Below are 27,980 nucleotides of genomic sequence, written 5' to 3'. Positions count from 1 at the left end.
ATTAACTGATCAACAATCGCAAGTACAAGCTACTGACAACGTGTATCATGAATGAACATTTATTCAATTAAACAACTGAAAATAGCCACTAACTCAATTCACATGATGTGTGTAGGCTACTGATAGGCATCTTTGATTATCTTCTTTTTGTGTAATTTGGATGGAAAATGTGTGCCTTTTTTATTGTCTGAGTCACTTATCAAACGCTGCTAAAAGTTGCCTAATAAATTTTAAAAAATTGCTAAATTTGTTGCTAGGTGGAAGAAAAAGTTGCAAGGGTAGTCTGAAAAGTTGCTAAAATTAGCAACAAAATTGCTAAGGTGGCAACACCGACGACAGCCGCTCGCGTTCTTTTATACTAGCGGTGCCGTCATGCAGCGTCACGTGAAGGCATCCAATCAGCTGACGACTTCAAGTAATGAAGGCGGGGCAACGTCTTGAACGTAAGTTCTATGTTAAAAGTCCAGATATTTTATAAAAAAGAATGATGTAACGTTAATGATCAAGTAAAATAATTTACATTGTATCCAGTTTGTTTTATTATGCACTAGTAAGCAAATAAATACTTTAAATCAATATCGTTTGAATGTCCTGATAGTTGATGTAACTGTTAGACCCTGCTTCTTTGTTTTACTGCAATCATCTATACATACAATTATAAGTGTTTACATTTAATAATAGAAGAAAACAATTAGTGAAACTGACACCAACTAAAAAACTGGATCCATAAAAAATAAACGCACTTTTTCGCGATTGATGTCGTAAAAGCCGAAAGCACACACACTTATTTAATCGTTTCTTAAAAAGGCCCACGTGTACTACGCATTTGATCTGACTGGACGCGCGCGGAGGGCAAAGTTCACCCGGAGGCAAGATGGCGGCTTCCTGTGACAGGTATTGTATCGCTCAGGCAGGCTAATAGGATTATGTGTGAATAAAATCGAAGACTCAGACATTTGAAAAGCTCTTTTTACTTTACTTTACCCATTCGGTATGCTCATTAAATACCCAAAATGGCCTCACAGCCTGTGAGTTTATTCCTCACGGTGTCAGAAATCTTTGCTATGATTTTCCCCACAATAGAGTACTGTTGCGGTACAATGGTATAGTAAATGGCATGATAGTAAAAAGTTACCATAATCACGTACACTTGTGTTTTTAATGAGTATTAAATAGCTTGAGTAATACTGTGTGCAGGTTGCTGTTTTGTGAAGGATGTGGTATTGTCTTTCAGCTTGTTGCCGCTGATTCTGCTGTTGTGTCTGAGCGTTCAGGCTGTGGACCGCAGCAATTTTAAAACATGCGACCAGAGCGCCTTCTGCAAGTGAGTATGATGATGCACTATATTATGTATACGTTGATCAACCTCCGAAAAAGAGCATGAATCAGAGGCTATCCGAAAATGTATGTGCGCTGTCATGTGATTTGTCTAGTCTAAGTGCTGCTCAGGATTGCCTAATCACAGTGGCTTGTGGTTGTGAGGGAAATATTATATTTTTATTAATCCTTGGAATTAATATATGTACTTTTTAATTTACAAATGGCTTAAATATTAAGACAAAAACAACAGCGTGTAGCTCAACAGAAGATTTAAGCTACTGAGCCAGCATGCGCCCCCTGCAGCAAGATTAGTTAATTAAATTAGCCAACAGTTGCAATGCACAACAACGTCATGAACTCTCCCTCACGAAAATTAACCATGGTTTTATTATAGTAAAAGTGAAGTAAACTTTTTTTTTTTTTTTTTTTTTTTTTACTTTTTTTTGGGGGGGCAGATTGATTACCATTTGTATAATCACAGTTTTGTTAAACTATGGTTTATTTGTGGCTACCATGGTTTAATTACAATTACAATGGTTTTTTTTGTAGTAAAACCATGGTTAATTTTTGTAGGTGTTGATTCAGTGCAAGTTACTGAATTTAACTTTTTAATGGATTTACAGCACAATTCAGACATTAAATTTTTTTAATGTAAAATGTCTGTCACTGCTATTGATTATGTATGGATATTTTTATTGAACATACCGATTTTCTTTTTTTCAGTGCATACTTAAAATGCAAATATTTGTAAAATAGTAAACCAACTAGTTTTCATTTAAGTGTTTCTTTAGTATTGCAACTACACTACAAGTGAAATTGTAGGTATACTGCTAGTTTACTAATTATATACTTTTGAATTTATAGAGTACACTTTGCAGTATACTTTAGTAAACTACTAGTTTAATATATTTTATATGCCAAGTATACTTCAAATGAACTTCACCTCAGTTGAAAATAACCTTTTTTTGACAATATTTAACATTAGGAATGAACTAGCTAATGAGGAAACTTGAGACAGTAGATGATTATTCATACAGATGTGATTAGTCCTTTTGTTTTACTTACAATTCCTTTTCATCAGATACAGTGTTTAGCCATATCAACATTCAGAATGATGCACATACAGGTACATCTCAAAAAATCATGAAAAAGGTTAATATTTTTTGTCACTCATTTCAGAAAATGAAACCCATATATTATATAGATTCATTACACATAGAGTTAAATATTTCAAGCCTTTATTTCTTGAAATTTTGATGATTATGGCTTACAGATAATGAAAACCCAAAATTTAGTGTCTCAGAAAATTAGAATATTGCATAAGATAAATAAAAAAAAAGGATATTTTATGCAGAAATGTCAGGCTTCTGAAAAGTATGTTTTTTCTATGCACTCAATACTTGGTTTGGCCTCCTTTTGCATGAATTACTGCATCAATGCGGCGTGGCACGGAGGCAATCAGCCTGTGGCACTGCTCAGGTGTAATGGAAGCCCAGGTTGCTTTGATAGCGGCCTTCAGGTCTTCTGCATTGTTGGATCTGGTGTCTCTCATCATCCTCTTGACAATACCCCATAGATTCTATGGGGTTCAGGTCAGGTGAGTTTGCTGACCAATCAAGCACAGTAACACCATGGTCATTGAACCAGCTTTTGGTACCTTTGGCAGTGTGGGCAGGTGCCAAGTCCTGCTGGAAAATGAAATCAGCATCTCCATAAAGCTTGTCAGCAGAAGGAAGCATGAAGTGCTCTAAAATTTCCTGGTAGATGGCTGCGTTGACTGTGGACTTCAGAAAACACAGTGGACCAACACCAGCAGATGACATGGCAGCCCAAATCATCACCGACTGTGGAAACGTCACACTGGACTTCAAGCAACATGGATTCTGTGCCTCTCCACTCTTCCTCCAGACTCTGGGACCTTGATTTCCAAATTAAATGCAACATTTACTTTCATCTGAAAAGAGGACTTTGGACCACTGAGCAACAGTCCAGTTCTTTTTCTCCACAGCCCAGGTAAGACGCTTCTGACGTTCTCTCTGGTTCAGAAGTGGCTTGGTAGCCCTTTTCCTGAAGACGTCTGAGCGTGGTGACTCTTGATGCACTGACTCCAGCTTCAGTCCACTCCTTGTGAAGCTCTTCCAAGTGTTTGAATCTGCTTTGCTTGACAGTATTCTCAAGCTTGCAGTCATCCCTGTTGCTTGTGCACCTTTTCCTACCCAAATTCTTCCTTCCAATCAACTTTGCATTTAATATGCTTTGATACAGCACTCTGTAAACAGCCACACCTTTCAGTAATGACCCTCTGTGATTTACCCCCTTTGTGGAGGGCGTCAGTGTTCGTCTTCTGGATCATTGCCAAGTCAGCAGTCTTCTCCATTATTGTGGTTTCAGAGAACAAGCGATACCCGGAATTTATACTGTAGAGATGGTCATTAATTGTAACTCAAATGTAGATACCGATTTTTGACTTTTGTGAGCTGTAAGCTCTAATCATCTAAATTAAAACAAAAAACTTTTGAAATGTTTTACTTTACATGTAATGAATCTAAAATATATGAAAGTTTCACTTTTTGAAATAAGTTACAAGAAAAAATGAACTTTTTCATGAAATTCACATTTTTGGAGATGTACCTGTATGTGACATGTCTGAAGTTTTGTTGTATTTGAATGATTTCTGCATGTTTGTAGGCGTCAGAGGGAGCTGAAGCCAGGTCAGTCTCCGTACAGAGCTCTGCTGGATACATTGGAGCTGAGCAACTCCAGATTCACCCTGCAGCTCATCAATGACAACAACAAGGTCAAAATATACAAAAATACACAGATCCATCGTAGTTTCTTACCAACAAATCATGTTGTGATTCATCTCATAGTAGACTGTTTGGTTTAAAGTCACAGTGAAATCAAAATTACAAATCTTGTTTTTTAATGATTATTCAAATTAACTGCGACATTTATTATGAATTAAATTATTTTATTTTTTTGTATTCATGTGCCCTCGTAATCTTTTTTTTTTTTTTTTAAACACTGACTTCCCCTCCACCTCACAATAACATCTATTCTCTGAAGGCAATAATCCAGGACAATAATTCTTGTCACTCACAAGTCCCGTTTTACATGTTTTTCTTGTTCGAGAAGTCTTCACAACGATTGCTGTTTCATTCCGACCTTAAGATATAGAACTTAAAATGATTCTTTATCTAAGTTAATCATGACTTTTATTTATGCATTTTTGTTAAATTACTTCTGAATATAAGGAGCACTTTTTAAAATAATTACAAAGTAATAATAAATCAAAACAATTGTATGTTCTGTATGATAAGTTATTAATTAGCTAAACATAGCCATACAACAGCAAATATAAGCTAATAAAGGGGAACAAGGAAACGTATTAGAAGCAATAAACAAGAAGTGCTTTCCATATTTCTGAATGCTTTAGTTAAGAGTGTTAAGATTTGTAGAAGAGAGAATCATTATGCATTAAAGAAATGACTTTTTTTCCCACTCCTAATAGAATTCCTTTTTGAAGAATTTGTCAGAAATGAATTTGATGGCAAAAAAAAAAAAATTTCCACAGCTGAAAAAGTGTCTGGTCAATGTTGTGCTCCACAGTGTGGAAGAACTGAGACTCTTTGTATTTGTTTGTAGGTTCGCTTGTTGCTTGAGCTGTACAGACTGCAGGGAAACATGACTCGGGTGAAAATTAATGAATTCAAACCACTTAAGCCTCGTTACGAGGTTCCGGATGTACTCATCTCTGATCCCATTACTGAAACGTAAGTCAAGGCTACTTACACCATCAGAACTGCTTTTACTGTATACAGATGAAATATCTAGACATTTGTATACCGAGTCAGGTCCATTGTCATTTTAAAATGAACCTAAGACCCTAGTGGTGTGGATTTTTTGATGGCCAGTATGATATCTTAAGGCTGGAATACACTACATAACTTAAAATCTGAAACCATTTACTTGATGACTTTGTAAATTAAAGTATCTTTGTAAATTAGTTTGATCTCTTCTAACTGGATGAACTCAAAGAGTCTGTGACCATCATACTAGGGTTGGGCGATGTCTACAAAATTTGCATTGGACGATGTCTGCAGTGAAACATCACGATGGACGATGACGTCGGGGCAGGAGGTGTAGTTAGTGGGGGTGCCCGACGCGTAAATCTGTATTCAGAAGGGCCAGGAAAACAAATAACGATTGCCAACGGTTGCCTGTTACAGTACATAAAATTTCACTCACCACATAAACAGATAGAGTAAGGAGAGATGACTGAAGCTGGTCGCACACTGGTTGAGAAGAGGAGCGTTGCTCCACATCTTTAAAATTCAAACACATTTTCTATTCTTTTGCGCGTGGAATGTCATCGTCTATCGGCCCAACCCATACACAGTGTTGGGTGTAACGCGTTACTAAGTAACTGTACTAAATAACGTTTCTGTAATTAAATTACTTATCCACTGAAAAAGTAAAGTAAGGGATTACTGTTCATTTTTAGGTAATTTAATTACAGTTACTTATAAAGTACTTGCGTTACATACAGTAAATAATTTCAACAGTTCTAAAAGCAATATTGAATTTGAAATCTAAATTTACCGTCTAAAGATATTGAATGCGGCGGCTTTAACCCTCCGCGTGCGGGTGCGTTCACTTTCAGATTTTCCTGATTCACAGAGAAACCTTAAATACTCAAATCAGGGCCGGCACCAAGAGGGGGCATTCGCGGGCAGAGTTACGGTGCCCCCCACTTTCCATCCTCTCCCCTTCTTGCTGAACGTGATCGTTTCGAAAGCGAAAGTGAAACCGGTAAAACAGCGCACATAAGAAAGCGATTGCACGCTTTAGCGAGCGTCAGAAACTGCACGCAATCACAGATGGAGGTGCCCTGGCGCCGGCTCTGACTCAGATACATATAAGGCTAAAATCAATAGAATCTAAAAATCTTGAAGTGTCTACTTGACACTTGAACGAATTCAAATTAAAAACTAATGTTTCTGATTATGCAATCCGTATGAAACTAAAGCAAGGTACAGTCTTTCCCGTGTCTGAGCTCATTATATGCAGTCACCTGCGCGCATATGCCCTCACCTAGATACAAAAAAAAAGTAAAATATTAAGAAAAAAAAAAAAATCTAATATTCATCATTTTTGAAAGAAGACCTGCTATGAGAAATTTACCTCATAAGAACAGCGCGATCTGACATTATTCAGCAGAGAAGATAATTTCTGTAATTTATTCTTTCAGTTAACGTGTTATTTTGACATAAACCTGTACAGATTTTACTAGTTGGGTTTTTCCTGAACATCTTGCCAAACTGAAATGTATTGTTTAACTTTTAAGCCTTTTTGTTATTCAGATATTTTGCAGAGTATTTCTATTTGTTAACCAAAGGTGGTTACATTTTTTTCATAAAAATGTTTAAGTATTACAGTTGTTTTAAAGCTAAAAGGCTAAAATATTATGTTTGACTCGAATTGAAAGAATATAGAGTTTAATTTCTATTAAGGTTTATAGGGATTTTAAGATGTAGCCTAATTAGCGATTTGAATAATTAAGTTACTTATTGAGTAACTAAGTTACTTTTCAGATAGAGTAATTAGTAAAGTAATTTAAATACAATATTGATGAAGTAATTAGTAACTGTAATTAATTACTTTTTGAAAGTAACTTACCCAACACTGCCCATACACTACGATTTTCTATGAAATCTATACTCAAATCTGCACTGGCTCTGACTTTTGGTAACTAGCATGAACTTGTAAATACATTTTCTGCTAGACTGTAAATCAGGTAAAAAAAAACTCTGCAAAAGTCATGTATTCCAGCATTTAGAGGGAAGGAGGCTGATATACATGATATTACACTGAACTAATGTACATAGCATTTGCTGCAATGAAATTTAGATTTATTTAACATATTTACTACATTAGAAATACTTAATTGTAAAATTAATATAGGTTCCATTTTTCATATGATAATTTGGGACAGTTCTTTACCCCTTGTCATCATTATAAAAATGATCATTATTGAAATATGCTGTTCTATTCACACATTAACAGGTGAATGTCTTGTGTCTGTCTTCAGGCTCTCAGTGGTGGCTCAGGATGAGAATAGTCTGGTGTTGTCTCTGGGTGGCAAAGATCAGCGGCTCATCGTAAGTGCTCAGCCATTTCGGCTGGACATCGTTGAGGGTCCTCAAGTGCTCATGTCACTCAACTCCCGTGGCCTGTTGGCCTTCGAGCACCTACGAGCACGCAAGGACACGTGAGTTCAACAACACAAGCGGGCAGAAAGGGCATCACATTCAGGAAGTTCATAACCGATACTACCCACATTATGTAAATATGAAAAAGCTGAATACTGAAATAATATTCAGTAAATAATACTTAATACTAAAAAGTTAGCATTGCTTTACTGGGCTGTATTTCTGGTTAATTGAATATTTTTTCACTCTTTCTACCTTTCATAGACACACAGTCTTCACACCTAGAACGATAACAAAATCCTAACCTATGACTATATGTATGTATCTACACCAATGCACAGTTATGTTCTGTCTATTAGAAGCACACACTGCAGTTATGCAGTTTGCAGCTAAATGCAGGACCAATACATTTAGGCTGTGTCTACACTGCAAGGCTTAATGCACAGATCCAATCTTTTGACCATATCTGATTTTTTTTATAAGAAGAAAAATATTCATATAAACTCCCACCTCCAGTTTTATTGTGGTTAATTTAACATCTCAACCTGCTTGAATCGTCACACATTTGTGTCGATGTGTTCAACTGGCTTGGGGTGCATTGTTGCATCTCTAGCATGCAGGCGACATCCGCTTCATAATTTTACATTATGAGACGTTATCTCTGTGGGCAAATACGTCTCCCTTGTCTTGAAACGGCTTGGAATTCCAATGGGAATCAGATTTACGTGTCTAAGTCAGATGTCGGAAATATATCTACTTGAAAACCACAATTGGACGTTGCTCAGAACGGATTTGAAAAACAGGATCTTGTGTGGATTTTTGTGATTTCGTGTGTATTTCAGATCTGTATCACATGTGAGTAAAAAATAAGATTTTTGTGTGTAAATGCAGCCTTATTGGTCATATTTCATGAAGTGCATCAGGGCCTGGTTGCAACAAATCCCTTAAGGCTGGAATAATAGATGCCAAGAACTTTTGCCTACAATTAAAAGGGGTTTGTTGCAGCTGGAATGCATTCCCCCTCCTGTGTTCCCCCTGATTGAAATCTGAGGATTAATCTCTCACTTTCTACTTGTAATCTTGCTGTTACTTCTTTTTTTCATTTCTGTCTTTTCCTGTCTGCATTAACTCTGTTAAGGCAGGACTGCTTTCATCTAAGCCCAGTTAAGCACATCAGTGATCGTCTATTTTTTTTCAGTGACCTTAGCTCTGGTTTTCCCTTTCATCGTCTTCATGGGAATTTCCAAAAAGTCTTCAATAAAGAATTCTAAGAATTTCTCTGATGAATCGCAGTATTAAAACCATTTATTTGGATGAAACGGCAACAACAAAACCATGTGAAATTATTAAATAAAAGCCTCCATTAATTATAACAATAAAAATATACTTAGATTTTTATTCCAAACTACAGTTATACATAAAAATGTCAAAACATGATTTTGAACAGGAACTGCATTGATTTACTAATTCCACAGAAGCATATATAAGCATTATATTCACACAGCTTTGGATCCATGGTACAGTATGTTTAAACAAACGTCAATAATTTTGAATGGAATTTTTTTTAAACCCTACTGTTGGAGTCTAAATGGTCACCATTTGGGTTGGTTTGTGTTTTGTACTGTTGAAAGCACAATATGACTGATGTCTGATCTTATTTTATTCTGAGAATAAAATGACACTTTAATTTAAAAAAATATTGGGTTCTGAGATTTCTGTCTTTCAGATAAGGACAGATCAAGTAATTGTGTCAGACATGTCATTCAGAAATACGGTTGTAAATGTTTTTACTGAAATTCTCATCACATTCTCTTTTCCTTCCCCTCTTTTTCTCAACTTTCCTCTCTTCTGTCCCACTCAGCAGTATCTCTCATAAAATAAGTAGCACAGTTGGTAGCATGTGGGACTCGCTCAAGAGCATGTTCTCTAGGTAACATCCATTTGTCCAGTTCTTGACTGTAAAAACAAATCTTAGATTTACATTTCTTTTACATAAAGGAATAGTTCCCACCAAAATGAAAGTTTCCCAATATTTACCAATTCCCAGGAAATAACAATCAGGAAATATTCATTTTTGGGTGAACTATTGCTTTAAACTCAGTGTTAAATGAACATTTGTTGACTTGTTTAATCCATAGTAATTTAAATATCTGCATTACCCCAAATTATACATGCACACTTTATCCAGTAGTGTACAATTTGCTTTTGATTTAGTATTAAATTATGTGTGTGTTTTAGATTGAAATAATAATTGTATCTGATTTAGTATTAAATTATGTGTTCTAGATTGAAATAACAATTACCTAAAATCTTTACCAGTGATCATTGTTTAGATTTGATTTTAATATTACAGCCATTAGTTTTGTAGTATTTCCATCTATAGTCATAAACTGTGTGTTCAAACTGTACTTTTTGTTGCACCTGCCAGTTGTTGGTGGATCATAAATATTTGCCATGAACATTTACTGACCGTGAAACTGTATTTGGTTAAACGAAACAAAAACCACAACAAAAAAGTTATTTAACATTTCCCAAAAATGTATATTTGCTTTTGAGAAAAGTTCATCTTGAAACTTAACGTAAATCTTTATTTGTATCAGACTGACAGGCGGCTGTGCAACAAACATGTTGCCAGTTCCAAATACCACAACCTTAGTATTTAACCTGTAGTTTGCCATTTGTGCTCCTGGCTCGGTTTAATTTTTGAAAGCACTCAATGAATAAACGGAAAGTTATAATTACATTGTATTGAAGAGCAAAGGTCCAAAATGAGCTTTTAAACATAACTATGTGCATCTCAGCTAAATTATTTGTCCTCATTGATTGTATTAAAGAATGAAAATAGCGTTTTGTGAAGAAACAAGTGATCTATTTTTTTTTTTTGATGCATTAACCCCAGAGGTGCATTATACTGTTTTTACAGGTGATACATAAACTGCGTCCCAAATGATGCACTTGTACACTATGCCCTCATACACTATGTACTTATGCACTGTGCACTCAACCATGTAGTGTATGAATTTTATAAGGTTATTTTGTCATTAATAATTGGAGTCTGATAGCCCCTCCCCCTTCGCGACGTAATTGCGGCAGTTGAGTGCATGAAGTGTCCAACATTCCACACTTCATTTTTTTGGTTATTTAAGTGTATCATCCGGGTATTTAAAGTGCACTTTTTCTTTTTGGAATTTTCAGTGTGAACACGCTTATCGCACTATTCATACTACAAAACGTAGAATAGTGCATAAGTATGCGATTTGGGACGCACCTATAGTGTTTAATTTGTCCGTTTACACTGTGCAAATAGCCAACCTTCTTGACAAACGGCGTTTCATTAACTCCATCCACCATTGCTCAAATAGTTTAATAAAACCATTGTTAAACGATTACATTCATCCAGAATATTATTTGAAAAGCAGTATTTACCGGGATGACACATGCTCTGTTTAACATACATTTAATAGCAATGGCCAGTCAAAGCAAACTTTTGGTTTAATTTTGGTATAACAAAAATCATTGTTTTTGTCGTGGAATCACAATATATTTGTGTTTAATTGCAAAATGTTGTCAAGTACAGGTATTGTTTTGGTCTGATTATCAATGAGTCATTGAGTGCATCTCTAATTCACTCCTTAAACTTGTTTACTTGCACCAATCCATATTTGTTTTAAGAGAAACTTTGCCTGCTTTGCAGTAAAAATGAGTCGGAGCAAGCGACAGGACAGGAGAATGTGGAGCAGCTAACCGATGAGGTGTGTGTAGATATGTTTTCAACAACTAGACTTCTCTTATCCTGTTGTATTTGTTTAACAATACCTAGATAGTGTAACATTTTCAGCTTTGAGCTCTGCAACAATTTGTTATTAGTGGCAAAATTTAAACATGTTTTCCTTTTTTCCATACAAACTTAACCTGTTGGCGCTTTTTCTTTATTTCTTTTTTGTTATTTAGGATGGACAGATAAAAGAAGAAGAGGATAAACCGGGCATGTGGGAGGAAACATTTAAATCTCATACTGATTCAAAGCCCAATGGTATATTGAAATGTGGTTCAATCTTTCTCATATTTTATTCTGTAACATATTCAGAGTAATATTGGGGAAATAATTATAGTCAAGTGTGTTTGTTTAATCTTTTTTATCTTCATTTCAACTCAGGTCCATCGTCTATTAGTTTAGATTTTTCTCTACCTGGTGTGGAACATATCTATGGCATTCCGGAACACGCAGACACACTCAAACTGAAAAACACAGAGTGAGTTTTTACACTTGCATGAGATTGATGCGGGACACACAAGCAACTTAAAGGAGTAGTTCACCTAAAGCTGAAAATGTACTCATTGTTAGGCCATCCAAGATGAGTTTGCTTCTTTGGATTAGGAAAAATTTAGTATTGCTTCACTTGATTACAGATGAATCCTCTGCAGTGAATGGGTGCCGTCAGAAAGAGAGTCCAAACAGCTGATTAAAAACATGGCACTGATCCACAAGTAATCCACATGACTCCAGTCCGTCAATTAACATCTTGTGAAGTCAAAAGCTGTGTGTTTTTAAAAAAACAAATCCAGCATTAAGACGTTTTAACTTTAGTTAATAAAATACGAGACCATAATCCATAATAACACTTCCTCCAGTAAAAAAAAAAAAAAAAAGTTCATGCCCTGTCATCCTTTCATATCAAAATACAACCATATATTTGTTTAGATCTGCTTTGGACTGATTTCTCTTGTAAACAATACTTGATCTGTGCATATTTCTCTGCTGATTCAGACGAGACCATTTTTTCACTGGAGAAAGCAATATTATGGATTATTACCTCATTTTAGAGAAAGCAACGGTTTAATATTGGATTTGCTACTTCCAAACACGCAGCCCTTCGCTTGAAAGCCATTAATTGATAGACTGGAGTGGTGTGGATTATTGTGATGTTTTTATCAGCTGTTTGGACTCTCATTCTGATGGCACCCATTCACTGCAGAGGATCTATTGATGAGCAAGTGATGCAATTGCTACATTTATCCAAATCTGTTCCGATGAAGAAACAAACTCACCTGCATCTGGTAGATTTCAGCAAGTTGTCATTTTTAGGTGAACTATTCCTTTAACCAGCAAAGGAGGACTTTTTCCCAAATGCAGACATGAATTCAAATATATACTAAATTTTGATGCTGGTTCAGGGTGATTATTGCTGGCTAGTGCTGGTTTTGCTATTAGCCATGCTGTCCACCAGCCAAATCTAAACTGAATATATAATATATTTAAATGAAGATCCATTGCTATGAAACATTGTGACACCAATTTATCATTTATTTGTTGTTGTTTTTTTTTCTGCTTATCATGCTGGCACAAAATGACGTGAACAGTAATGTTCCCCTAAACCATTGTTCTTTTGTTTTTCATAGTGGATCAGACCCGTATCGGCTGTACAACTTGGATGTTTTTCAGTATGAGCTACACAACCCAATGGCCCTTTATGGGGCAGTTCCTGTCCTCATATCTCATAGCACTGACCGCACCATGGGCATCTTCTGGCTCAATGCAGCAGAGACATGGGTGGACATCAGCTCAAATACAGCAGGAAGGGTGAGAGTGAGCAACCTGCTCTTTCTTTAGTTGTTTTTGTTAGTTGTCTACTACTTTTGGTTGACAAGGTTAATGTTCAAATTAGGGATGCACAATATATCAGAGAGCATTGCAATATTGCCTGATGTTAATAATTTGTTTGATCAAGTGTATTAGTGCACTTCTTTAAATGTTTTATAACAATTGCTTTAAATGTGTGTCCATATTTCAGACAATGTTTGGAAAAATACTGGACATCGTACAAGTTTCTAGTGAAGCTCCTCAGACAGATGTACGCTGGATGTCTGAGAGTGGTATTATTGATGTCTTTATCATGCTGGGACCAAAACCTGTGGATGTCTTCACTCAGTATGCCTCACTTACAGGTACACAAACACACAGGAAAAGGAAGTGCCACCGCACACTTCACTGCATGCAGTGTTAATGCTAAACTTGGGAAGCATTTCTGTATAGGACATTTCATGTTGGTTTCAACTTAAAAGTATATTTCACTCAGTCTGTCATCATTTACTCACCCTCATATTTTTCAAAGCAGTATGACATTTTGAAGAAATGCTTGCCATAATATTGCATTACATGCTTTTCATTATTCAGTTAGGAGACCCATAAAAACGAATTACATAATCATGACAGATTTCCGTATTTTACTATTTTCCGTATTTTATGTTCTAAAACATCATGGACGGAATGGTCCTGAGAGCGCTGCACGAGCTTGCGGCGCCATCTGCAGGACAGTTGAAAGTGAAAGTGAAGTGACATTCGGCCAAGTATGGTGACCCATACTTGGAATTCGTGCTCTGCATTTATCCCACAGCAGTGAACACACACCGTGAACACACACCCGGAGCAGTGGGCAGCCATTTATGCTGCGGCGCCCGGGGAGCAGTTGGGGGTTCGGTGCCTTGCTCAAGGGCACCTCAGTCGTGGTATTGAGGGTGGAGAGAGCGCTGTACATTCACTCCCCCCACCTACAATCCCTGCCGGCCCGAGACTCGAACCTGCAACCTTTTTATTACAAGTCCGACTCTCTAACCATTAGGCCACGACTTCCCTCAAGCGTTAACTTCCTCCAAGTTAAAAGCGTTTAAATGACTCAAAGCACCAAACACGAGTAGAATCAGCGCTGAAACGTGTTAAGCCGGGCTCACACTGTGCGATTTTTAATAGTCTTTTGCGATTGTTGCTTGTCACACTGTACGAACATGATCCCCATGTCAGACTGTAGGATCTCAGTTGTCTTAATGTCAGACTGTACGACAGTCAAGACGCGACAAAAACGGACGTACTCAAGAAGACTTGTCTGGAGTTTTACGTCATCAATACGTGATCAGCGTTCTCTCGCTGTAATGGTAGCTAGCAAACAACAGCAACGTGTAGCGTTAGTTTTATTAATTACATGCCTTGATGTTAAAAAAAAAAAAACGAAAAAGACGACGTGTGTGGAGCAAGTCATGGCTGGGCAAAAGAGGACTTTATGGACTTCCAGTTCTACAGAGCGAACTTGAGGTAATTTTGTTATTCGAGTTTAAACATCCTGCCCCTTAATAAATAAACTTTACTTTGTACATATATTGTTTTTACAAATAACGAAGTTGAAGTTTGAAGTTGTCGCGCTATTTGCTTCATCATGTTCAGTGCTCCTATTGGTTCTTGGTTTGACGGTCGTCGTTGGAGATGTCACACTGCAGGAAAGTGTCTGAAATCTTCTGACACTGCCAGAATTTAATCGGAGGAAACAATTGATCGCAACGGCCATTAATCGGCTGTCGGTGAACATGTCAAACCAGCGATCTAGACAACCGTTTCTAGCCTAGGATTATAGGAATCTTTTAGGATTTTAGGATTTTCAAAATGTGTCTCAGACGAACAAATCGTGGCCAAAATTGCACAGTGTGAGCCGGGCTTTACTTGACATGTTGAATTTGAGATTGCTAGTGCTGTCATAAAATTCTGCGCTACATGTCTGCTGTTACAGTACTGTTTTCAGTTTCGATTCACTGTTAGTACTAGCTGCGTTGCGCTTGGTTTGAGCCGCTTTAATTTACATTTGGGAACGCAAGATTCGTCATTAGAAACGTTTATAAATCTGTTGTTGTTTACAAAGTGAAGTTTCAGTGTCCCATGATCCTTCAGAAATCATTCTAATATGCTGATTTGCTGCTCAAGAAACATTTCTTATTATCATCAATGTTAAAAACCGGTTTGCTGCTTAATATTTTTGTGGAAACAATGATAACACTCAAACATTTGTACAAGTTTTAAAAAAGAGAGGGATAAATTCATAATTTTATTCATCATGCATGAAAGTGATTAAAAAGTGAGTGTATATATAACATTTAAAATTATATATATATTTAATAACTGCATTAACAAATTGTATTAATATATTTGATAAATGCAAATAAATTCTGTTCATTAAACTTTATATTTATTAAAAAGTCCTGAAAAATATTCAACATTGATAATAATCAGAAATGTTTCTTCAGTCAAATAAATTGTAATGATTTCTAAAAGATCATGTGACACTGGAGTAATGATGAAGAAAATTCTGCTTTGCGTCACAGAAATATAAAATTTGTAATATTTCACAATATTACACATTTTTTTGTTTGTTTTTTACTTTATTTTGATCAAATAAATTCAGCCTTGATGAGCAGAAGATATTTATTTCAAAATCATTAATAATTGTAAAGTTTCCAATCTTTTGGCAGGTACTTTAATAATAATAATAACAATTCTATATACTTTACCTTAATATATTATAATAATTTATTATAATATGTTATATTATATTGTTATCGTGATTATTAAATGCTGCAATAGTATGTATTATTACAATATAATATACATCTTTTAATGTGCAAAAATATTTTTTTTTATAATAAGTGTTGGGGGTGTGGCTTGTGGGTGTGTCTTGGGACGTGGTCAGATTTTCCTTCTTTTTTGTCTCTAGCTGATCACATGCCTGTAGTATTTAGTTTGAAAATGACTTGGGATAGTACTTTACCTTTATCAGATATTGCATTTGGTTCCATTTTGACCTGGAAGAGATCTGTACAAATGTCTAACAATTGCATAGGATTTAGTAGGGGAACCAAACTTTGCAAATAATCCAAGACTATCAAAATACAGATGATGACTTTTTGACTTTGAGTTAGATTATTAATTTACAAAATAATTTTGTCAAATATACCATCTCTCACACACACTCTTGGAACTGAATTTTGTCTATAGACATTAATATGCATGGATATTTCTGAACCATTGCAGCATGAAAAATTGATTGAAAGTATTCTGTTACTCCATAATAATTTTTGTTAGAAAATTAATATGTAGATTTAATACATTTGTGCTGTTTTTCATCAGTTGTGAGGAATTTCATCTTCTGATTTGAGTTAATATTGCTAATTCTCAGATTATATGTTCTTACAAGTTTCACATGAGATATTCAAATACAATTTTAGAACTAAATGCATTAAAAAAATTTTTTTTTATCTTTCATAATATAGTTAATGTATATTTTTTTTATTAATAAAATCAGATGCAATATGGTTTTAGTTAAAAAATAAGATTATGTGACTATTTATGATTACGTTTTACTAGGTTCAAATGATCCTTTGAATCCATAAATCATATGCAGATTTTGAATCATTATTAGTGGTATAATGTCCTTTATTCTGTGTTCATAAGGTAGTTTGAAAGTGTTGCATTTATCCTCCTCCTAAACATAACCCTCTCTTTCTTAGGCACTCAGTCGTTTCCTCCTCTCTCTGCGCTGGCATATCATCAATGCCGCTGGAACTATAATGATCAGGAGGATGTAAAGACTGTCGATCAGGGCTTTGATGAGCATGACATCCCGTATGACTTAATTTGGCTGGACATTGAACATGCAGATGGAAAGCGCTACTTCACCTGGGATCCCAGCAAGTTCCCCCAACCCAAAGAAATGCTGCAGGGCCTGATGGACAAAAGACGCAAAGTGAGTGTCTGAAATTATATCTTATATCCAATCAATGTTTAATAGATAAAATCAATCTAAACGTCCCTATGAAGTACAGTTTGTATAATACACCTGTGTGTGACTGTAATGAGTTTTGTTACCGTTCTGTGCCCATCATCCGCTATTTCCAGCAGGCTTTAAAGCCACTCTGCTTTAATTCATGAGGACGTTTTATTTCAAACGTTGGATCTCGATTTGAGCTATTTTGTCCGCAACCATTGAAGTATTCGGTTTCTACAGCGACTCATTTGGCGCACATCATTCTCTTTCTATGAAACCTGTAAACCGCATTCACCGGTTCTAACTCTTTAGCGGCAGCAGCTCTATAGCGGTTTACCCGAGCACTGCAATTCTTTCGTTTTTACTAGAATACATTCAAATGGCTTTCCCAACTCATTTTTGCGTGTGTGCGGCACATTATTTCTCTGCGCGCGCAGCTTAGAGGGAACATTGTCTAGATGTGGTTGTTACACTTTATTTGACCATTAAGTTTTCCATAGAAACGTTTACGCAAATAAATTATATTTATACACTTTAATAAAATTATTGTGAGCAATTTGTGACATTGATTTTTCGGTCTCCTCAGCTTGTGGCCATTGTAGATCCTCACATCAGGGTGGACAGCGGCTACAAGATTCACAATGAGATTGTCTCCAAAAACTTTTATGTCAAAAACAAAGATGGAGGAGACTATGAAGGCTGGTGTTGGCCAGGTGTGTAGCTACTCATCCAGCTGTCTTGAAATGAATGTGACGAACTCTTCACAGCTCTGAAACGCATTGTTTTCTCTGCTGAAGGTAATTCAGGCTATCCAGACTTCACGAACCCTGAGATGAGAGCCTGGTGGGCCAGCCAGTTTGCATATGACCAGTATGAGGTGAGCGTTTCTGAACAGCTGCTACCTCTGGATTTTATTAGATTGTCTTTCAAAATTAAACCGTTGACATTGATGATTTTAGTATTGTATTTTTATTAAATGTTCTGTGTCTTTGTCCAGGGTTCCATGGAGAATCAGTACATCTGGAATGACATGAACGAGCCGTCTGTGTTTAATGGACCTGAGGTCACCATGCACAAAGATGCACTTCATGGTGTCTGGGAGCACAGAGACGTTCACAACCTTTATGGCCTCTATGTGGTGAGAGAACCTTTTTTGTTACATTTGTTTGTTTGCTTATTCATTTATGTATTTTTATTCAGTTTTTTAATAACCACATAAATGATTAAAACAACAGAATTATCAGTTAGGATCAGGGAGAATTACTTTTCATAAAGGGATATACAGGCAATTGTGTCAACATTATCACCATTTCTGTCTAAAATGGAAATATTTAAATTTCTTCAAACAGTTATCAAAACGTTATTGAAAACTGTACATTAGTGATACCAAGTTTCGCTTACATGAAGAACTGCCAGTAGCGATTGACACATGAAGTTCTAGACCAGTAAATCAGAAGTCGAGTCACTCGGTATTATCAAACCCTTATGCCACGTCCATCCCAGGAGAATGAGGAGTGGGAATGGAGCTCAGGAATTGACGCGCTTCGTCCGGTGAGTGCATTACTTTGGTCTCGCCTTGTTTCATGACAATCTTCAGAGTAGCTGGATACTGAAGAAAGGTCTGCAGACCTGCCTCTTTCTATTCTTACCGTATTGCACTGAAGGAGCTCCGCTTCTTTGCCATCGCGGGAGAGAAGTCGGGGAAGAAGCTCAACATCAAACTGTTTTTTCTTCTTAATTGGCGAGGATGATGGCGAGAGATAAGCGAGTTTCCGACTGTGTGACATCTCCACACCAACGACAAACTAAAAAACGACCCCAAATAAAAAAAAAAAAAAGACGACGAACAACAGTAAAAGAAGGTAATATATACAGAGCTCAGCTAATGTGCGACTTGGCTCATGAAAGCGTCACGTGATCCAATAGCCACATAAGTTCTTGATTCCAAAGAAACATTCTATCTCACATATACCCACGTGTCCTGACCACATTTTAACCCCAAAATTACAAGAAATAAAAATATTTAATATTTAGCAAAATTAAGAAAACCTTTAAATAATTTTAGGATTGATTTATGATTATCATTATGATAATCCAGTTAGGTCAGTGTCACCAATTATTATTGAATATGTATGTTAAATTTTGCCAATGTTAAGTATTGTAATGTGTCTGGGCAATGGTGTTTATCACATTCTCAAAAATATTAAAGATTCACCCCTCCAGGAAAAAATGACAAAGGTAAATATTTGATAAGATATCAAAGTGTGAGAGAGGCATAAAAAGGTATTTTATTCTTTACAGCCAGGCTCATGTAAAAAGTGCACAAGAGCATATTTTTGCAAACTCACAGAAGTTGGATACTTTCCAAAAATGATTATTAAATTACAGGGTAAATTGTCATGTGACAACTTGCCCTGCTATCAGTGTAACAGGTTAATCTGACCTGATATATCTTGGAGAGAAAAGAAAGTTTTATGGTTACAATCTACTTTTATTAAAGATGACACTCATCAGTTTTGTATTCTGTATACATATTTACCTAACAGCTATAGACAAAATAAATGGTATCAGAATTTAGTGTTTATACATATATATTAGGGCTGCCCCCTAATAGTTGACCAGAAGAGGTTTAGGTTTAGTCGATCAAAATTTCTTTAAGTCGCTTAATCGTAGAGAAAAAAATCCACAGGAACTGGCGAAGTCACATAGTTCATGATAGACAGATCATTAACAGAAAATGTCTACTGTTAAATTCAAATAGAAAACAAATATTTTTAGATTATGTAATCCATATAAAACGTGCACATCCACTGTGGAGATGACGAGTCCGTGTCGAAAACACTTGTCAAAGAATTGTTATAACGTTAAGGCAGACTTCTTGCTGTTTTTTTTCCCTGACGCATTCATAACCATTTTTTCTGCCGGTGTGCTGTGGCAAGCTTTATGCGTGCGCTTGAATGCTGATAGGCTTTAGGCAATTAAAGGCTCGTTATGAATTATATGGTTTATTAATATATAAACATGCGTTAATATACAAAATGAATGACTACTAGTCGACCAGAAAAATCTTAAGTCGAGGGCAGCCCTAATATATATATGTGTATAAATTGATCTGGATTGGTATTAAAAGATTTGTGTAAAACAGAGAAGGAAAATGAAGGGCTGGGAGTGGACTGAAGTGGCTTTGGTGAAAAGTGGTTCTTTGTTTCTTTCTTAACAACACTTTTGTATACCAGCAAAAGGCGACCGCCGACGGCCTAATTCAGCGCTCAGGAGGAGTGGAGAGACCTTTCGTTCTGACCCGAGCGTTTTTTGCTGGATCCCAGCGTTACGGTGAGAGGCACATTCATGTCGCCCCAAGCCTTGTTTGTGTTTGAACTGGAGCGTTTAGTGACAGATTCCCGTCTCCGTGGCTCAGGTGCGGTGTGGACGGGAGATAATGCTGCTGAATGGGGTCATCTGAAGATGTCCATCCCCATGTGCTTGAGTCTGGGCTTAGTGGGCATCTCTTTCTGTGGAGGTTAGTGATGAGAGGTGCTGACCTTTAGTATACATGCTGATGCAAATGAGAAATGACATGTAGTGCTTACAATGGGTAAATAAAACTGCTCACATTTAAATAACGGCCACCAAATGTGAACTTGCTAATGTCTCTCATTAATTGACAGCAAAAAAAGTTTTTGTTTCAATCAGTATAAAATTTCTTGTTAATTAAAAAAAATTTCACTCTAATTGTAATTGTATTGAATTAGAAAAAAAGTAGCATACTTATGTTATTTATTTAATTTTTTACTACGAATCCTTACTGAATCTGATATCTTAATCATATTCCCACCATGCAGGACATTTTTATGATGGTATTTGTGGCTTTTTTTTTTTCAGTGGAATTTGCACACCGCTGTTGCATTTTAGTGTATAATAACTGAATATACAGAAAGGATGTTCATACTCAGCACAAGAAAGCAGTGATGCATTTTTACACAGCCAGAAAAATATAACTTTTTGTCAAGTCCTAAATGGCATAAATGAACTAAAGGCAAATTATGTCATTCTACACAAAAAACGTAACATTATGGGTCAGTCAATAATATTTTTTTAGTCCGTAAATGAGTGACTGGAAAACATGTTTATTTTTATTTACATTTTTCCAAATTTTTGACCAGTAGTGTATGTTACTCTAATAATAATAACGATTGTATGGCCCTTTATTTGTCTGCTGGTAACCTCTCTGTACCTGTCTTCCTCTTCCTCAGCTGATGTTGGTGGTTTCTTTAAGCATCCCAGCGCTGAGCTTTTGGTGCGATGGTACCAGGCGGGAGCTTACCAGCCGTTTTTCCGTGCACATGCTCACATAGACACACCCCGCAGGGAACCCTGGTTGTTCGGACCCGAGAACACTGCCCTCATCCGGGAGGCGATACGCCAGCGATATGCTCTCCTGCCATACTGGTACCAGCTTTTCTACAACGCACACCGCACCGGACAGCCTGTCATGAGGTGAGTAAGCCCAAGACAACCGGGGTCTGGAATTAGTGGAGGCTTGGGGAAACAAATGCTATCAAAATGAACAAAAATATGCCCTCTGCCCAATTCAATATAAAGGGCAAAAAAATTATGGCTTTCATGTTTAAAGTGAAATGTGAACATGCATGAAGAGTTGATTGCGGCATTACATTCATGTTTCATCAGATTTTTATTTATTTATTTTTTTTGCATCAAGCATTATAATCACACACATTTTTGTTAAGCACATGAGTGCAGAAGCATTCAGATTAGAGTTTCACTCAGTCCATGCGCTCAACAGATTGATTCTGCACTCTTGTGAATTAACTTTGAGAGAATGAATGTAATTTTTTATTAAATGTGGTATTAGATTTGGAAAATTTAACAGTGCAGTTTTCAAACCGTGTTAATGAGGTTTCGTATAATTGATTTTCTAACTCTTTTAAAGACCTTTATGGGTAGAGTATCCTGATGATGTCGCCACTTTCATAATTGAGGATGAGTACTTGATTGGTGAGTTTTTATACATAAATTATAATTAGCCCAAATAAATGTTGCAGAGAAGACCAACAGGTTTATTTCCCTTCATAGGGAAGGATTTGCTGGTGCATCCCGTCACTGATGAGGGCGCTACTGGTGTTACTGCCTATCTACCTGGGAAAGGCGAGGTAATGTATTTTTCAACAATGAATGGCACAGTCTGAATGGATTTTTATCTCTTCCAAGTCTCTCTAAAGTCTCAAACGCTTCCTCTGGGTTTCTCTTGTAGGTCTGGTACGATGTTCACACTTTCCAGAAGCATGATGGAGATCAGAGTCTCTACATTCCTGTCACCATGAGCTCTGTGAGTCTAGACGTGTACTTTTTTTAATGTTACTAAAATTTGTTTTAGATGATTTTCAGACCTTACCATGACAGGTCAAATGGATTTTTTCTTTCCAAAGTTTTCCTATGCACTATTTTCAATGTTTTCTATAATTGCAGCAATTTTTTGTATTTCAGCAAAGACTATAGTAATACAAAGAGGGTTCACTCCTATACTTATGAATGGGAGAAAATGTTGGCGCCGATAGCCTCTTGGTTAATGCGCGGACATATAGCGCAACTGTGCTCATGGTGACCCGAGTTCGATTCCCGTCTCGCGGTCCATCTCCCCTCTCTTCTTCCAAAAGCTTTCCTGTCAGCTCTCCACTATCATGTCTCAGTAAAGGCATAAAAAGCCCATAAAATATAACTTTTAAAAAAAAAATTTATGAATGGGAGAAAGTGCAACTCACAATATGATGGGATAGTCCGGTTCCCATAGAAAGTCTTAAGGCGTTGGAGCTAGGCATGTGCATTGGCTGGTATAGCCTGAAAAATAAGCTTTTTTAAATGCTATTTGAGCATAGGAAACAACATTCATGGGCATGGGCAGCGCCAGGGAGGGGCTAGCAGGTGCTCCAGCACCCCCAAGAAAAACCAAAGCACCCCCATAAAAAATGAAATAAAATAAAAACATTTGACTTATTACACATGCATAACTGCAATGCAATACAACTTGACGTGATTTGCAGTCGCAGGTAATGTCAGCTTTTTATTTTAAAAATGGATCGGTTCAAATCATACTTGGCAGTATGTCACTTCACTTCATGCACATTTATATTAAATTTATTAGTATAATAACCTAAACCATCCTTTAATATGGGTATTTAGGCTTATTAAAGCCTATTCCGCACTCAAGCGCATGCATAAAGCTTGCCGCAAAGCACCGGCTAAAGTAATGATTATGAATGCATGGGGGAAAAAGAAGACATTTTAATTATAAATAAATGAAATTATTGCGTGGGCGCCCCCATGTCATACAGTAGGCTAAGCGCGATAATACTCCCACTCCTCATAAACATTTGAAATGCGCCAATATAGCGATTTTATTATTCATATAAAAAAAATAATAATAACATGTTTTGGTCATATTTACTATTAATTGCCCAGCTCCCCCTGTCATTGATCGAGCACCCCCTCAGCACCTGCGTTCAAAATTCTCTGGCGCCGCCCCTGTTCATGGGGCAGTTCATTACAGATTTTGTTGCTGATTTGAAATATGTAATTTAATCGCAAGTTCAGCGAGCCGTTTTTGAGATTTCAGGATTCCCCCATTCATTTAGATGGGACTTGGTCTTGTTTTGAGCTGCCCAGAGGCGTTGCAAATATGGCAGCCGAGTGAACAGACTTTCCTTGAAAGGGACTTTGGTTTCAGTCAGACAGCTAAATCCTGCCTTTTATATGTGATGTGTCTCTACTTTCTCTGTCTCATGTTCCAGATCCCAGTTTTCCAGCGAGGAGGGTCCATTATCTGCAGGAAAGACCGTGTTAGGAGATCTTCGTCCTGCATGGAGAATGACCCATACACTCTTTATGTTGCTCTCAATTCTCAGGTGATTCAGTGTATCCTAGTATTTATGAGTGAAAATCTGCTAAGGGGTAATTAAATGTAACAAATCATGTAAGGTTTTCAACCTTTTATCAAACTTTTACAATTGCCTTAATATTTTAAACAACTAAGAAGATAATATTCTACAGTTTATACAAATCACCTGTCAAGTTCCAGAATCTGTGCTTAATATATTATGATGAAAATATTGAAATTTTCATCTGTGTTTAGTAGCGCTTCATATTCACTGCTGTCTTGTGCTTCAGGGCTCTGCTGAAGGAGAGCTGTATATTGATGACTTCCATACCTTCAGCTATGAAAAAGCAAAGCAGTTTGTCCACAGACATCTGTCTTTCTCTGCCAACACGCTGTCTTCCAGGTCGGTCTGCTCTCTTCTTCTTTATAGCTCTTCTTGGTCTTAAAAATTTAGATGACAAACAGCATTGTCATGCTGTTTCTTGGCATTTGGTCTCTCATTTGTCTTTTTTTTTTTTTTCTCAGAAATCTGGCCACAGACTCCCAGTTTTCCACTGCCTCTTGGATAGAAAAGATTATGATCATTGGAGGGAGTCAACCGTCCTCTGCCACACTGAAAAATGCAGGTCAGCGTCACGGTTATATTACAGTGGTTAAGCTTGCGTATGATAAATTACTCATGATTTTCCATAGGTTTATATGGGTAAAAATGTCTGCTAATGTCATACAATCTGCTTTGGCATTCTCACAAGCTTCTACCATGCAGGCTCTTATCAAACAGGCTTACTAAAAAAAGGGAAAAAATGCTCTCCATATATTTTTGTTTTTAGGGGTGTTTACACGACACTGAATAGGGAATATATTTAATGCATTTTGGTATTTCATTTACTCAACAATGGCATTTTGAGGAGCTGAAAACGTAAACTTTTGAAAATCGTTTTCAAAGTGCAAGTTTAAAATAGTACCATTTTAGTTTCTGTGAAAACTATGATTACATGTTCAGAATGTGTGCAGGCGTGTAGTGTTTCTTTACAAAGTGATCACCTACTGGCCTAGCATGAATGATACTGTATTTTTAGTTATTTTCGAGGATCTGTGTGAAAAAACAGGAACTGGTAAAAACTTTTCAGTTTTAAGTACAATGATCATTGTGACTAAAATATACCCTTAATGTCCAAGGCCATGCAATCAAAAAATATGAAACCAAATTTAAACAACATCATTTGGTAGAACTTCACTGCAACAAACTTCAACAAAAGATACAAGAAAATATAACCCAGGGATAGTTCACCCCAAAATGTAAATTCTGTCATTTACTCATTCTCAAGTTGTTTCAAACCTGTATGAATTTCTTTCTTCTGCTGAACACAAAAGAAGATATTTTAAAGAATGTTGGTAACAGTTGACTGGATCCATTTCAGTCAATTGTATCCATTTTTCAATACTATTGAGGTCAATGGTTACTGTTTGTTTCCCAGCATTCTTCAAAATAGTATCTTTTGTGTTCAACAAAAGGAAGAAACTCACACAGGTTTGGAACAAATTGAGGGTAAGTAAATGACAGAAATTTCTTTTTTTTGGGTGAACTATCCCTTTAAAAAGGATTCACATACAGCAAGGATAATGGTTTGTGCTGTCAAAAATGTGTTTTGTGCAGTTATTGATTTATTGGCTGCTGACAGCATTTAGAAACCAAACACTTACACGGTTGTACTTACATTTACAAATGGGCATGTTGTTGGGTTTAGCAGCTCATGGTAATAAAAATACATTTCTTTCTTCTTTTTTTCTCCACTTTTGTACAATAAACATTTTGATACTTTGAGTTGTCCAAAGTAAATCTGGGTCCTGAAGTAAGACCCGTTGAGAACCACTGATTTTGCACAACATATGGAGTAAATTTTTTTCCCTTCTTTTTCAGATGGTACGGAGTCGGCTTTAGAGTTTGAGTTTGACTCTACACTTGCAGTTCTGACTCTACGTAAACCAGGGGTCAACGCAGCCGTAGACTGGACCATAGTCTTACGGTAACACAAGGATGACATGCAAACAACAGAGAAAAGATCAGTACTTAATATCACATGACCAGACACAAACATTACAAAATGAGAGACCAAACAGAGAATGGGAACATGCATTGAAGAATTGAGAAATCAGATGTTTTTAAGACCATATTTGTATGTGTTCAGATAAATATGAATGCAAACTAATTTTGGGAAGCAATCAGTGAAGTACAGGACCAGCATATTAAGAGAGAGGTGCTTGATGAGTTGAAGACAGGCATTTGACATTCAAATGAACAAATTAATAATTTGTTGAAAGCTAAAACAAAAATATAGATGATGTTGATTTATAGACTTAGATTTTTTTTCTGTCTCAGGTCATGTAGTTTTGGCATAATAAATTAACATTCAGAAATAAAAAATGTGATGAGATTTTTATTTTTTTTTCATTTGGCAAGTTTTAAAGTGGTGCGTATGGGAAAATAATAGTTTGTTAAAGTTAAAATTATGAATAGTCAAAAATATTTAATATTTTGACATTTAAAGAACAACACATCCTGATTAATGGGTGACTCTTATGAAACCAGTATTTCACTCCAAAATCGAAAGAAATAAGTAATATTCTTACATATTAATAAATATACTTTAGGACCATTGTTTTAATGGCTTAGCTCATTTAAAACCAAATTCTCATTTGGATAGGAAATGTGGCATTTTTGAGACCCTATTAAATGGACTATCAAGAACCATTTCCAAAAACTAAATGACCAATGAAAAATAAATGATTTTAGTCGGTAATATTTTGAAATGTATTAATAGATGTGTGTTATATAGTAATGTATACCTTTGTTTACTAGAGCACAGAAGCCATCAATGAAGTATTTAGTAGTAACGTTTTGTTGTTAAAATTGTAAGAGAATAAGATAGAAACAGGCCTCTGTAAGGGTCTTTGAGGCTGTTGTTTGAAAGTGACTGATGGGTTTGAGCAGCACAGAAACATTAAAGGGTTAGTTCACCCAAAAATGAAAATTGTCAATAATTACTCACCCTCATGTCGTTTCAAACCTGTGAGACCTCCGTTCATCTTCGGAACACACATTAAGATATTTTTGATGGAATCTGAGAGCTCTCAGACCCTCCATTGACAGCAAGGGTCCTTACGCGATCAAGGTCCAGAAACGTTGCAAGGACATCGGTAAAATAATCCATGTGACATCAGGGGTTCAACCCTACTTTTACGAAGCTACAAGAATACTTGATGAATGGAGGTCTTACGGGTTTGGAACAACATGAGGGTGAGTAATTAATGACAGAATTTTCATTTTTGGGTGAACTAACCCTTTAAGACAAGCAAACAACAACAAAAAAACTCTTGATTATATTGCCCAAGTTTGTTCAACACTGAGCAGGCATGTGGATTGATTTTGAAGGATTCAAACGAATTGAAATGAAAAACAGGAAAAAGAAGGGCACAAACAGGATTGCTAAGCCGGAAAGTTTCACTGTAATAAATGTCTCTGGCGTAGGAAGGAAAGACTGGATTAAATAAAAGTGGCTCAACTGATGTTTGGTGTGTTTTATTTCAGTTCATGGCATTGTTCTTGTATGTGCAAACATCAGGCAAACACCTCCTATATTGAAAAGATTACGGTTCAACATTTTTACAGATTTTTAAAAGCTACTGTTAGCAAGTCATTGGCTTTCCATAAGAATGTGGTGTATATACATATTTACTTAAGGCTGCTTTTAAATGTATATTTAAGGTTGTGTTAAAGTAAGACAAACAGAGCAATGTCTTTGATTGAGCCACAAGGTTTATACTTTCTTTATCTATAAATGTTTTACTTAGTTAATTGCACATTGTTGCAATAGTGTGTTTAACAAAATCTGAAATATATTAAAAGTATAATAGTAATACTAATAAAAATTAGAGTGATCTTCCTTGAAACCAGCTCCTGTAGTAACTTAG

General features: G+C 36.2%; 1 protein-coding gene across 3 annotated transcripts; it reads left to right on the top strand.

The window, feature by feature from the left end:
• Positions 1-863: 863 nt before the first annotated feature.
• Positions 864-27,574, top strand: LOC306869595 (neutral alpha-glucosidase AB-like). Of its 3 annotated transcripts, none has more exons than XM_079416386.1 (25): positions 864-894; positions 1,235-1,324; positions 4,009-4,117; positions 4,966-5,093; positions 7,412-7,591; positions 9,397-9,462; positions 11,227-11,284; positions 11,484-11,565; positions 11,689-11,785; positions 12,933-13,113; positions 13,325-13,478; positions 16,860-17,095; positions 17,703-17,829; positions 17,914-17,993; positions 18,114-18,254; positions 20,353-20,449; positions 20,535-20,636; positions 21,370-21,613; positions 22,068-22,132; positions 22,211-22,287; positions 22,389-22,463; positions 23,923-24,036; positions 24,299-24,411; positions 24,534-24,634; positions 25,930-27,574. In XM_079416386.1, exons 1-25 carry the CDS (start codon positions 875-877, stop codon positions 26,037-26,039), a joined length of 2,847 nt encoding a protein of 948 aa, XP_079272512.1. In that variant the 5' UTR covers positions 864-874; the 3' UTR covers positions 26,040-27,574. The 3 variants fall into 3 exon arrangements, with proteins under 3 accessions (XP_079272512.1, XP_079272511.1, XP_079272513.1); XM_079416385.1 differs by having other exon boundaries at positions 868-894; positions 9,394-9,462; XM_079416387.1 differs by lacking the exon at positions 9,397-9,462 and having other exon boundaries at positions 868-894.
• Positions 27,575-27,980: the final 406 nt, after the last annotated feature.

This window comes from Barbus barbus (assembly GCF_936440315.1).
Source record: "Barbus barbus genome assembly, chromosome: 5".
Classification (NCBI taxonomy): domain Eukaryota; kingdom Metazoa; phylum Chordata; class Actinopteri; order Cypriniformes; family Cyprinidae; genus Barbus; species Barbus barbus.
This window is presented reverse-complemented; position numbering and strand designations above follow the sequence as displayed.